Source organism: Metarhizium brunneum, chromosome 6 (assembly GCF_013426205.1).
Source record: "Metarhizium brunneum chromosome 6, complete sequence".
Taxonomy (NCBI): Eukaryota; Fungi; Ascomycota; class Sordariomycetes; order Hypocreales; family Clavicipitaceae; genus Metarhizium; species Metarhizium brunneum.
The window spans coordinates 926131-938864 of NC_089427.1; the positions used below are offsets into that span (position 1 = coordinate 926131).

Consider the following 12734-nt stretch of genomic DNA (forward strand, 5'->3'; position numbering starts at 1 on the left):
AGCCTATCCAACTACCTACAAGTTGTAGGATCAACGTTCACACCAGGCACAATGACTATCGCACCGTCGACCGCACCCTTCGCCGCGGAGCATCAACTATCGCGGGATCTAGACGACGGCTCATCCCGCCGCCCCGTGCTGCCGTCTCACCCCGACGTCTCTCTCCACGACAGAGGCCAGCTCCGGGACCATCTGACGAGCGAGTTCTGCTCCGACGACCTAGACCGCGTCGCCGACAAGCTATGGTGGATGTCCAAGCAAGACAGCCGGAACATCTCCCCCCTGCATCGACAGCTGGTGAAGCGTCGCAGGATTGTCATCACCGAAGACCCAAAGCTCCACCTCGTCTGGATCAACGACCGCATCTTCATCAAGCCGCTGCCCAGATACCTGACCTCGCACGCCTTCTGGACAGACTACCTGGCGGACAAGGACGTGCAGCGCATCCGCCGAGCCGCGCTGGGATATCTACGCACGTACAGCCATCTCGTGCGGCACGAGTCCGACTTTCGCATCGCCCAGGACGCCGCCTTGTGCCTCGTCTCGCGGGACGTCACCTGGGAGCAGTTTTGCGCATTCGCCTCGCGGCTGCGTCGTATCCCCGACCGCGACGTCTCGCCTCGCTATGCCTACGGCGAGATCCGACTGACGCGGCTCAACTTTTACGCGCCGTTCCTCCTGGGCAAGTCGCATTTTCAGCGCGTTGACTACCAGTACGGGGACTACTTTGCCAGGTTCTTCACGCCGGTGGTGTTTGTGTTTGCCATAGTGTCCGTGATCCTGAGTGCGCTGCAAGTCGTCGTGTCGGTTGGGGACAATGCGTCGAGTGTTTCGGCACGCATGGCGCTGTTGGGTAGCGTGGCTGCGATTCTGGTGGCGTCTTGTCTGCTCGTCACTCTGGGCTGTCTGCTCGTGTATAAAATTGCAAAGGAGTGGCGGTATGCGCTCCGCGATCGTTATCGTCGGGTAAAAGGAGGAGGCGAGCAGGTTTGAGGATTGACGAGTTGTTGAGGGTCTCACGTGATCACATCAAGGCAAACAGCCTCGCGTACGGATGAAAACCTATCCGCACTTTCTTCCTCTGGCCTTTTTCTTAGACCTGTCAAGATTATCAGAAGAGAGCATGATTTTGCGATCCTTGCCTTTGCATCTAGTCTTTCTATATAAGTCATGCAATAACATTTCTGTTTGAACCTCATCATTTCGTGATTTCACCATCTTGGAGCGTTGATAAATAAATCCATATTGCTAACAGATGGTACGAAACCCCTACTATATTTGTTTGTGCTCGCCAGCTTTCATTATAGGCATTCAGATGAAGGCATTCTTTCGGCTTGCCACAAATAAACACCACTGTCCGAGGCCATTTCAATCATACATGGCCCAAGATCCGTGCAACACAAAGGCTGCCCAGTGGTACGGCTGGATCGTGTCCATGTCTTGACGCAACGCCAACGCCGCTCCCTGTGTTATTTCCGCCAGATCTATCAAGCCAGCTTTCCCGCCATTGGCTCTATGGCGAAGAATACGACGGTACAGCTGGGTCGTGAAGCGACGACCTGCGCGCGTCGCCGTCGGCCAGATGGTGCCCAAGACCGAACCCGCGCCGGCGCAGAGCAGCGCCGTGACGATTCCGAGAGGCTCGTCACCCGCCGCGATGCCTTGAGACGCCGAGTCGCATGCCACGAGCGTCACATGCGGCGCGTGAAGCTTCATGTCAAACATGTCCCGCACCGTCAGCCGTCCGTCCGCGAGCTGAAGTCCCTGAGCAGCCAAGTCCTCGCGCTCCAGACGGCAGTGACCGTAGAACGTGAATAGTGCCGAGTCCTCCAGCGATTCTCGGACATGTTGCTTTGTTACCGTGGCGCCAGTAGCCGATGCTGCCTTCAGCGTGGCCGCGGTTTCCGCAATCAGCGAGTAAACGCGGTCTTGTTCCTTGGGATTGAACGATTCGTCTGGCACCGGCTCAAAGACGCCGGCAAAAGTCCAGTTCCCAGACGTGATCCGGCCGTTTTCCATCTCGTCTGATGCCGGTGCCAATCTTCTGGCGCTTCTCGCCCGGTCGCAGCATTGCCAAAAGGTTGTCAGGCTGACGCTGTAGACTATCGGATTCCGCTCGAGGATGAGCGTTTTGGACGCAACCCAGAGTGCGTGTAGCGGTATCGAGTGCAAAATACCAGTCGGGCAGAAGACCAAGAGGTCGCGTGGCTGCGTCAGATTCTCCAACGGCGCGACGAGGCCGTCAAGGGCGCGCAAGCTGAATTCCGGATCGTCCTCGGGGTACAAGTCGCCTTCTTCTAGAGCTGAAACTTGTCCTGGGTCTGCATCCATCCACTGCTGCTTCCAGGAAACCACATCATCGACAGACGGCGAGCACCGGACAACGGTAGGTTGCTCAGAGGCGCCCCTGAGAAGCACGACCCAAAAGTGGCCCAGGTATTCCACCCAGTCGACAAAGACAATATCCCGTCGTGGGTCATCTCTCTTCATGCCAAGGGCCAGCTGCTGAATCTGTTCCAACTTGACGGGTGTTCCGTTTTTGATGTCGAGAATGGTGTTGAGCAGCGGATCTGCACGCATCTGTGTATGCACGGCATCCAACTCGCCGCGAAGTCTGAGACGTGCGATATTCGTACCACTACTGATTTGATTCGACAGTTGCTCCGACTTCTGAATCAAGTCCTTCCTTTTGGGACAGTCCAAGGCTTGTTTCCGCAAGTCGGCGGGGATGATGCCATCCACGCCAAGCTGGTCCGACAAACTGCGAGCTTTGCCTCGTTGTGTCCATTCCCACAGTTCCCTCAGTTTCCCCGACTCGAGACAAACCGAGAAGGCGAGCTGATACACGTCTCGCAGGTCCTTGATTGACGTCAGCTGCTGTCTGCGAGAGACTGCCTCGAGGCTAGCAAACACAGTCATGTCCGCTCGTTGCCGTGCCCAAGCTTCCTCTGCGTCTCTCAGCGCGGCAAGAACAGCCTCGGCGCTCACCCACCCGCACTTCCAGCCGGTGTAGATGGAAGATCGGTATTGATTGGCCAAGGTGATGAACGCGACGTTGTCTACCGTCTTGAACAGATCGAGCGATATATCCATGAGCTCCAAGGAGCGCTGGAGCAGTTCCATCAAAGGTGAAAGCTGAAAGTGGCGGAAAACAGCCCGGCTTTGCATCATTCGCGTGTTGGCAGCCTCTAAAAGCCGTTTGTGCTTCATATACAGGGATACTGCATCCTCAAAGACGGCCATGCAAGGTTCCCACGCCTCGGCTTGTGTGCTCTGGATGTTTGCTCCAAGCTGAGTCGCTCGTAACTGGTGAAGAGCCGCTCTGCGGACATCCGACTCTTCTAAACTCGACGCGGCGTCGTTCTTCATCCATTGCTCCGCCCTATCCATCCATTGGCATCTTTCGTCGGAGCGCAGCCGTGTAAGCTGCCCAATAATCATCTCCGCCTTCTGCTGCGCATGCGTCATGAAGCCGTTGTTGACGTCCGACTCGATCTCGGCTTCGGCAAACGAAATGACGTCTTTCATTGCTTCCGTGTTTTCTGCACCGGGTCCAATTTTTGCGTGTAAAAGAATATTCGTGGCATCCGTCCTGAGATGAGGGAATCCCCTCCCCCACAGAGAAGCTGCACGTTCTGCCCATGATTGCGCCCGGGCGTGGTCTTGAAGTTGAAAGTAAGCTTGCGATGCGCAGTGCGCTGCCATGCCTTGGAAGTAGACGCAGTCGCCGTCCTGGAGAGCTGCGTAGACGGCCTCGGATGCCTCTACCGCACGAGGGGCGGCGCCCGATCGTGTAAGCCACTGTGCTATGAGACGGAAGCGAACGGCCTGGCTTATGAGAAGGGCCCCGGATAGCCTGGCTAGCTCATCATTGATGTGAGAGAGCTGCAGTTGCACGTCGAAGCCAAGCCAGTGCGGGATATGAGCAAGCATTGCGTGGACAGCGGTTTGGTACGAAACCAGCGATTCGGTGGCCTCGTATTTCTCAAAGTATCCCTTCATTTCTTCAAGAATCTCATCACTAAGACTGGTGTGATCCCTCTTGATGGCGCGGCTTATCTGCTGACACCGGACATCCATGGCGCCCACCAAATGACCCTCGGCATTATAAATCTTGATGGCATCCTCCTCCAGCTTGGTGATTTGTTCACCGTCAAGCTCGTCATCAGCTCTCATGGCGAGCTGTGCCATTACATCAGCTTTGATAAGCGGCGGGGCGTCGGGCACAGAGAGCACTGATTCTATCATCCGATTCCAGGACTGAAAGTCGACATTGGTAACCCCCAGCTTGGGAGCGGAGGCTAGAAACACGCCATAGGCGTAGATTATTTTCCGTGATTCGCGGTAGCGGCAAGCCGAAATGAGGTCGTCAAAAGTCGGCAATAGCCAGGAGATGATCGCCTCGAGCTCTGTATGTGCGACTGGACTGTGATACTCGCAGGACAGGAAGCGTAGTTTTGCATACGTCAACGCTGTCTCGATCTAGAACCGGGGTATGTTAGATGGAGCTTGCAGGTTATTAGTTATTCGGATAACACATTACCATTGCTGAGTCAAGATCCTTGGTTGCTGCAAAATTCGAGGTTTGACTTCGCAAGATCTCTGCTTCTTCAATGGCCATTTTGAAGGAAGTTGTTACGAGAGGTCTCAGCAGACACGCCTCCATCTTCATTTGAGTGCTTAGACACGTCTCTTCGGGGGTCAGATTATTGTTAAGCGTTCCTACATCTTCCGTTAGAGTCTCCAGAGCATCACGTTTGTATCCCTGCGCCCCAAGGATGCTAGCAATTTCGAGGAGGATTCGCAATCGATCGGCCCCAGAGAAACGACCAACCGAGTTCCGGAGGGTCGCCAACGCCTTGGAATATTCTGCTCGCTCGGAATTCTGGCGGCTTCTAGCAACGAGTCCCTGGCAGTCCAGTGAAAACTCGTCGCCGTTGCAGGTTAGCCCATCCATATTCCCTGGTCCGCCTTTGATGAGCACGTTCACTATAGTTATCGAATCGGGAGGGTTTTAGCAGACAGACTCGTTTCGTTCTCCGGGCTCTCCGCGTTTGGACAAGGCAGTATGACAATGGCTCGGCCGTTTCGTCTTCCTAGTCCATTCCGATTTAATGTGAGTGTTCTTGGGCTGGACGAACGGCACCCTGGCTCGTATTTGAGGGCTGAGCTTCAGACAAGGCAGCCAATGCCCGCTGGCCATGATTAACCAATCCGAACTATTGGGGGCTGCAGGTCGCTTCTGTTCGAGGCCACCAACCAAGTCATCTATTTCTCTCACCTGACTTGCTCAGGCGGGCGGGAACTTCGTCTCTCCTCCCAGCAGCAGTGGTCTGAGAATTTAACGTTCGACAAGAGATGGCGTCCAGCCTGGATACCCGATATTGCGTATTCGAGGAGGATGGTGGCTCCGGAAACTTGGGCCAGCGCAACACCAATGATACAGATACGAGAACCAAGGCAACCCATGTCGAGTTTCTCAGTTGCGGCATTATTGCCACCGTCTCCTGCTTGGCATACGGCACCTGGGATGGGAAAAAGGCAGCCATGCTGGTCCTGCAGTTCAGGCTGCGCGCCCCAGAAGGTAATTTTCGATTCAAACGGGCTGAACTGTCGCTCAAGTTCGAGTCGCAAGCATCGGACCAAGCTCATCCGGTCATTCGAAGAGTACGCCCAAAGAATAACCGTACGACAATCTCGTCACTTCCATCGCAAGCATCGCTGCGTTCCCCATCACCGTCAACCCAGCTTCCATCCTCCGGAACGCAGACGCCGAATTCATTCGTGCTTTGGCCCGCCGCTCGTTATTCCATTTCGAACACTGAGTGGCTCGGAAAATCTGAGGACGAGCCAAACCAAGTTGGCTGGAGACTGATGGAACCTCGGCAGAGCAAATTGGGCATCTGCGATGCGATTCCTCTGGGCGTTATCGTGACATTCTCCGGGCCCTTCCGGGCTGAGGTCCGAGCTAATGCAACCAGCTTCTTAGGAGCCAAACTTGACAATTGGCCGTGGTCACGAGACGATCCTTTATTATTCGATGGGGTGACGACCAAGGGATGGCAGCTTGCTGCGACTGACTTTCTAGAAATGAGCGACCAAGATCTAGACACATTCCTGATTGAAGAAGGGCGGGGTGGACCATTGTCATGTAATAATACATTGAGTCCTTCGAAACCGATCGAAGCACAGGCGCACATGGTTGGGGAGCAGTCGACCAAGGTGTATCGGGCTCAGGGTATCCCGAGCGACATGACCTATGAGGACTTCATCCAGACTGTTTCAAATATTCTGAAACTGCCGAAAGACTCTGTCGAGGTCAAAGCTTTCTCCTCCAAAGAAAAAACAGCCATTATGTCTTTGAGTTGCGTGTCACCGGAAATGCATGCGTGCGCGTTCGATAAATCATGGCAAATTCAAATTCCCACAATAGATACATCCGATAACAAACTCCATGCATTCACTAGTACGATCAAATTCGACAGGGACTTTCTGGGCTTCACAAGTCTAGGTCACAGCAATGATTCGCTGAAAGCCAATGTTGAGTAAGTCTTCATCCGGCATTGTGGTGCAACCGTATTGGTCCATTCGTTCTAACTTGAATGAACCCGGTAAAGCATCATTGCCGTTCATGGTCTTGGAGGCCATGCCTACGGGTCCTTCAAGCAGCGAGGAAACAATTTCATGTGGCTGTCGGATGCTCTTGCGCATGACCTTTCCCAGATGACAATCGCAAACAGGCCGATACGACCGAGAATTCTCATCTACGGATACAATGCCCGTGTAGACGATAGCAACTCATTCCAGAGCATCAAAGATTTGAGCATACAACTGAGACGGCTACTCAGAGAGATACGTCGAGACGATCCAACCAGGCCCATAATATTCATCGGCCACAGCCTAGGCGGACTTTTGATCAAAGAACTACTCATCCAACAGTGTCAATCAGAGAACGATATAGACGGGTCCAGCTTCGCGTCGTGTATAGAATGCTTGTTCTTTGGTGTCCCGAATCGGGGGATGGATATCAGTGCGCTCCTCGCCATTATCGGATCTCGACCAAACACAGACTTCTTGACCTCTTTGAGCATCGACTCAGCTTTTCTCCAAGACCAAGCTACTTTGTTTCCTGAAACCTTTCGTTCTCGTGACGCGGTTGTGTATTCTTTCTATGAGACGTGTGTGTCCAACACGGCCAAGATGGTATGTTTCATTCCATAATGCGTATTATGAGAGACGAGCGCGAGCTAATGTTGCGTGATATCAGGTTGATGGCAAACTGGCCATGACAGGGGATCCAGTGGTGCTGGTAGATGAGGATTCGGCCACACACAGCCGCCCGTGGGAGATGGAAGGGACGGATCATCGGATTCCAATCCGACGCTCGCATGCCGACTTGGTCAAGTTTGAGCAGTATAGCCCAGACTACGTCATGGTTCAGGGCTGTATCAGAGATGTTCTGAATCGTCACTATTCTATATAATGCTTGGCTTTTAGCGGACAACTCTTATTTTTATGCTTACCGCTAGCTTTTCTTATATCTTGAGATTATACAAGTATTCGTACTTGGCATGAGTCATGTTCCGCCAGGGTGGTCATCGGGTTTGACTACTCCGTACCGAGTCATGGAACAAAATATCCAGCCCGGCAACAGCCGTGAGGACCCATCAACGAGGCCCTTGTCATAACAGCCGAGCTATACATAGGAGCACAATGTCCACTTTGTCGGCAGATTCAAGCAGCACTTGGCCCTGAATCAAGCCATCTATCCAACTTTGTGTAGCTGGGCAGCATTCGTCACATATCAAATCCTGTACTTGGCTGCGAAATCGCCCGGCGGGGGCCATCGATAAATGTCATCGGTTCCTAGGGACCCTGCGCCTCGGGTATTCCCTCTAGTTCCGGCTCGGAAGCTCGAGATACCGAGGACGGCCAGCTCCGTGACGCGATGCCCCAAGGGAGGCCGGTGTGTAGGTGGTCTTGCCAGAACTCCTGAGCCAGCCGAGCCAGGCCTTGGATTGCGATAGGCTTTTCTTTTTACAGTAAGCCAGCATAATGCTGCCGAGGAAAATACACTAGAGAAACGGATCAGGGGCCGATGCTTTTCTCCTGGAATCGTAGAGCGGGTTGCAAGTCTTTGTATGCTCCAAGTTGCTGGTGTAGTCTCCTAGTTTAACCAATTGTTATTAATGCTGTGCCTGGTCTCATTCTTTCTCTTTCTCTTTCCCTTCCTCTCGTACTACATCTTGTCTTTGAGTGTCTTCCGGAAGAGTCCCTGAAGGTAGTCGGGAAACCCATTCGTATTCCGACCAGCCACGCTGCCAATCTGCTCGGCCGCTTCCGGCGTCCCCGTCACTACTTTCATGGCCGTGCATTGATTGCAGCCGTGTCGTTATAAAGTCGTACCCCTCGACGTCGCCCAACTAGAGTGCTGCTAGGATGTATAGAGGACGCCCAGGAGCTGGTGTCATCCACTCCGTCTGTGCTTCCCCATCTACAACAAGCATCTATCGTCGTGATTGAATCTATAAGCAAGTTAATCTTTGCACGGCTAGAATCTCGGTCTACTTCCCAGATCAAGGCTGCAACGTGTCATAGTTGATGTCATATTCGCCGGCCAAGACTGAATCTTACTACCGTAAGCTCAAGATGCGAATCGCAGGGCATGACAGTAGTTCCTCAATGTTTATTCACCACACGAGTCTTCTTGTCACGAGAGGTCCCTCAAGAATTCTGATTCAGTGGGGAATAATGATCCCGTGGTATCCGCCTCTTGTCCACATGTGCCCTTGCTCAAAATTGCTTGATTAACAGTGGGAAAATGGAGATGATTCTGAAACTCCTTTAATTCAGTTATTCACATTAGATTTTGTGCTACCCAAAGCCTTGAGCGCTAGAAGATGTCTCCTGGTCGGAAATCTATATAAACCCCTCGCCTTTCCCAACCCACTCTGTCGATTACTCCTTCTTTATCAACACCCAGTCCTCAGAGATATTGACTCAAGTCATCCAAAGAAGCTCTAGGCATGAGTCCAGCAAAAGAGAATCAACTTTCTTCCGAATTATCGTTTCATCATATCTTGTTTCTTCCATGCTGTTGCCTTTATCACCATTTCGGAACATTATGATAAGACGATATTATCCTATGCATTGTCTCATTGTTTCTAGCCTGAAAGGGCAGACAAAAAGGCAACTCTGTTCGAAAAGATGACCAACTTGATTCACCGACTACGACTCTCTATTGCCACCGAGAAAGCAACCACCCCACGCCGGCCCAGCTATAATTTGTAAAAATGACGAGACCGTCACGTATGGCCGCTTTGAGGCCGCTGACGGGGCTCCTCATTTTCACATTCGATATCCATGCTCGGATACGCGACCCAAGTCGAGCCCTACAACGATTCCGGAGATGTGCAAGTACATGCATCGACTACATGGCAGCTCGAACAAAAGCAAACCTTGCAGTTGACCAGAAGATGCACAATACGGAAGTTCATCTACTAAGCTTCGATAATACTAGAGGTCGGCGTGGAAGCAATATTGTTCCGGTCAAGCACCGCCCATGGGCATGCAAAGACCCCAAAGTAGGGGAGAAGTCGCATCCCACGAGACACAAGACAACACATGTTTTCGGCGAGGACCCCATATTACAAATCGACCTATAAAATGCCAATTCTGCCAAAATAAAGGACTGAAAATATCCAGGCAATATTGGCCATGGGCTCTTCGCAAGCCGCCCGAAGTGTCAGGCGAAAAGAGCCGAGAGACAGAAGATATCACAGACATTGATACTTCCTCTCGCCCCTTCAGGCCACGAGGTTTTCCGCAGTGTAAAGGGCTTTGACGCCGTTGGAGATGGCGCGACGGAATACTTGTTATCCATTGATACGAATCTACGTCCGTAAAAACAGGTTCTCATGACGACGTCACGACAGAGATCCAAATGAGGGAGCCTAACAGTCCGCCAACAACAGGATGATTACTCCGAAGCCTTGGCCAGGCGTGAATTCAACAACTATACTTTATCACAGATCCCTCGAAACCACGAACGACGTTTTATTTAACAATACACTAAAATTCGCCCGGAACCGGCATCGCCAGTTAAGCACGTTCAGCTTTCTACGGCCAAGCCCGTACGCTTAGCTCGATAATCCCACCTCGGCGACTCTATTCCATAAACTATTCCCCTCGGTGGTTAAAAGCTCTGACACATAGCCGAATAGAGGGAGATTTATAAAATATGTAATATGCTGATGACGGGCTTTTCATTTAAAAATCCCGAGACTTTTACTGTCGTGGCCGTTGGGTACGATTACACACTGAACAGCGGGCAAGATGGAAATACTAGGAGGATTCTAGACCGCAAGCCAAGCGTCCGTTAGCTTGAGCCGCTCGTCTACAGTGGGAGGCAAAAATATTTGACCAAATCAGGTACCTGGCCATCGCGCTCTATACTTTAACATGGTGTAGTATACTAGTGTATACTTCTCGGTGGGCAAATATATTCTGCCACAGAATGAAACTAATTACGGACCTTGCGCCGCATTGGGCTGTATCCTGCTTACTAGAGGAGATGAGTTATAATGGGTTATAGCGGTCGACTTGGTGGCCATAATAGGGAGGGATACCAAGACTACCTGAGCCTTTATTGTTAGAAGATGAAGTGATGAAGTTACTATATCGATTATCTACAACATGCGGCGTACGGAGTACGTAAATCAAGAATCAGAACAAGACATAAAGCACAGAATAAGAATATTATGCAGTGAGCAATTGAACGGGCCAAGATGAGTACTAGATATCATCAAGAGGTCATACCTTGAAACATAGTCTCATATTTCAATAGGGGATAGTACCGTCGGAAGTCACTAGTTATCTAGTACAAAGTACTCATACTACTCATATATTCTTACAACCCAGGTCGTAGTGGACACGAGCGTCACTGGGCCAACGCATATGACGATGGAACCACCACGCAGTCGGATCGTGAAAAGACTGGCCACAGAGGCGGGAATAGGGATATATCTATATCACGCAGTAGCATCACACCCGAAACTAGAAGTATCCTGTGCAGAACGTACTGCTATGCTGAGACAGGGATATCGATGCCCGCTTAGTCTCGTCAAAATAAAACACGGCCCACGTTATTGCGGCCACCGCGTGAGAGTGAACTGATAGTCGGTGAATATTAGCTCTGTTTTGAAAGGGCCGTTGGCATTCACAGAAATCATAGCCGACGTCGGGTGATGAACTTGACACGTATAATGTCAAAACCAAACCAGCAAATGAATAAAGGATCTAAACATCAGCGTCAAGCACACACGATACCCGAGGCCTTGTACATTCACTCTTTTTCTCACGAAGACGGCGAAGTCATTGTGTACGTCACAACCCTCTTGGGCTTCGGGACACAGCGGCAAACGTAACCCGGCGACATGGTATATAAATGAACACGAGCTCTTTGGTGTGGCTAGTTTTAACTTCTGGTTAGCTCCTAGTACAGATCCACCAAAGAGCAGAGTGAGCCCATTGAAAGAACAGAATATTGTTTCCAATTGAAGCGTTCTTTGAAACACCGGATCACTTACTTCAACAGACCCTGGCATACCGAGGTTGAACAGGTGAGTGAGATGCCGTAGGACCTGGGCCGCGGTGCTGCAAAACCTCGTCCCGAAACACATGGCGAAAGAGGGACAGGAAGAAAAGTAACAAGGAACCTGATATTAAAGAAGATCACGGTTAGTGAGCCTCGGAGGAGAAATAGGTGGGCTGGGTTTGATAGTATTAGATCCCTTTACATGAAGGCTGAATGCCCTCCTCTTGCCAGAGTACTTGCACATATTGCCTGCAGGAATTGCAGAACCGCATTGCGGGATGTAAACTTGCTACAGGCACCAGAGCATGACAAGTGGTTGTGTAGATGTACGGAAACATGTTGCCCATGTCAATTGTTTCTCATCAGTCCAACAGTACGACGTTATCAAGACGAATTGAAAGGCGTGCTACGCAAAAATGGGACGCGTGACTAAAACCTTGAGATGCCGCTTGCAGAGGTCTGTGCAAATTATTTTCAGAGCACAGTCTGGGTCATTGCCTACGTCATGTCTGAAAGCACAGAGGTGAGACTTGCAGCTTTACCTCCTACACCACTCCAGGCCAAGTATCATGTGCCTCACTTGCTGAGGATTCGGTAGTAGCTTCAACGCCACCAAGCTCATAATTCCTACCCTTTTCATCTCCCATTCATTCGATCATCGCGGCAGGATGACCTTGGTCGGTCAAGTTAACAGGTCCAAGATGGATGCATAACTGGAAGATATTTAGTACAATGGGTCGTGGCGATGGCAGAGCAACATCACATCATGCCACCCTGCAGAGTATCTCCGTAGCTCCTGAGAATCAATGTGGATGCATCCTTTACCAGCACCATCGAGACGATAGGATATTCGTCACTGTACCCAGAAATTATGTGAGGTTGATGTAAGTGCAGGTGGAAAGTGATGTCAATTTACCCACAGAAAGTTCCTTTGTACGCACGGAGCTTCCACTCCAGAAGACGGATCAAGAGGCTCCGAGCACACGGGACGGATCGAGCACGTCAACAACTTGTAAGACTGCTAGGCTTTGGTTGGCAGCTAGGTAGGTTGGTCGGTGATCCCAAGTGAGACAGACGTCAGTTCAATACCAACCAGGTTCCCCTGTTCCGCCTGGTGTGGCAAAAAGGGACGCCTCCT

At 51.3% G+C, this 12734-nt stretch overlaps 3 protein-coding genes across 3 annotated transcripts; 2 read left to right on the forward strand and 1 right to left on the reverse strand.

Moving 5' to 3' along the window:
- Positions 1 to 51: 51 nt before the first annotated feature.
- G6M90_00g096270 (uncharacterized protein) lies at positions 52 to 993 on the forward strand (the record flags this gene model as incomplete). The annotated part of the gene is made up of 1 exon (XM_014691221.1): positions 52 to 993. One exon carries the CDS (start codon positions 52 to 54, stop codon positions 991 to 993), a length of 942 nt encoding a protein of 313 aa, XP_014546707.1.
- A 375-nt stretch (positions 994 to 1368) lies between these two features.
- G6M90_00g096280 (uncharacterized protein) lies at positions 1369 to 4957 on the reverse strand (the record flags this gene model as incomplete). Its single annotated transcript, XM_014691220.1, has 2 exons — positions 1369 to 4482; positions 4544 to 4957. 2 exons carry the CDS (start codon positions 4955 to 4957, stop codon positions 1369 to 1371), a joined length of 3528 nt encoding a protein of 1175 aa, XP_014546706.1.
- A 401-nt stretch (positions 4958 to 5358) lies between these two features.
- G6M90_00g096290 (uncharacterized protein) lies at positions 5359 to 7483 on the forward strand (the record flags this gene model as incomplete). Its single annotated transcript, XM_014691219.1, has 3 exons — positions 5359 to 6545; positions 6618 to 7203; positions 7268 to 7483. The coding sequence occupies 3 exons, from the start codon at positions 5359 to 5361 to the stop codon at positions 7481 to 7483; spliced, it is 1989 nt and encodes a 662-aa protein (XP_014546705.1).
- Positions 7484 to 12734: the final 5251 nt, after the last annotated feature.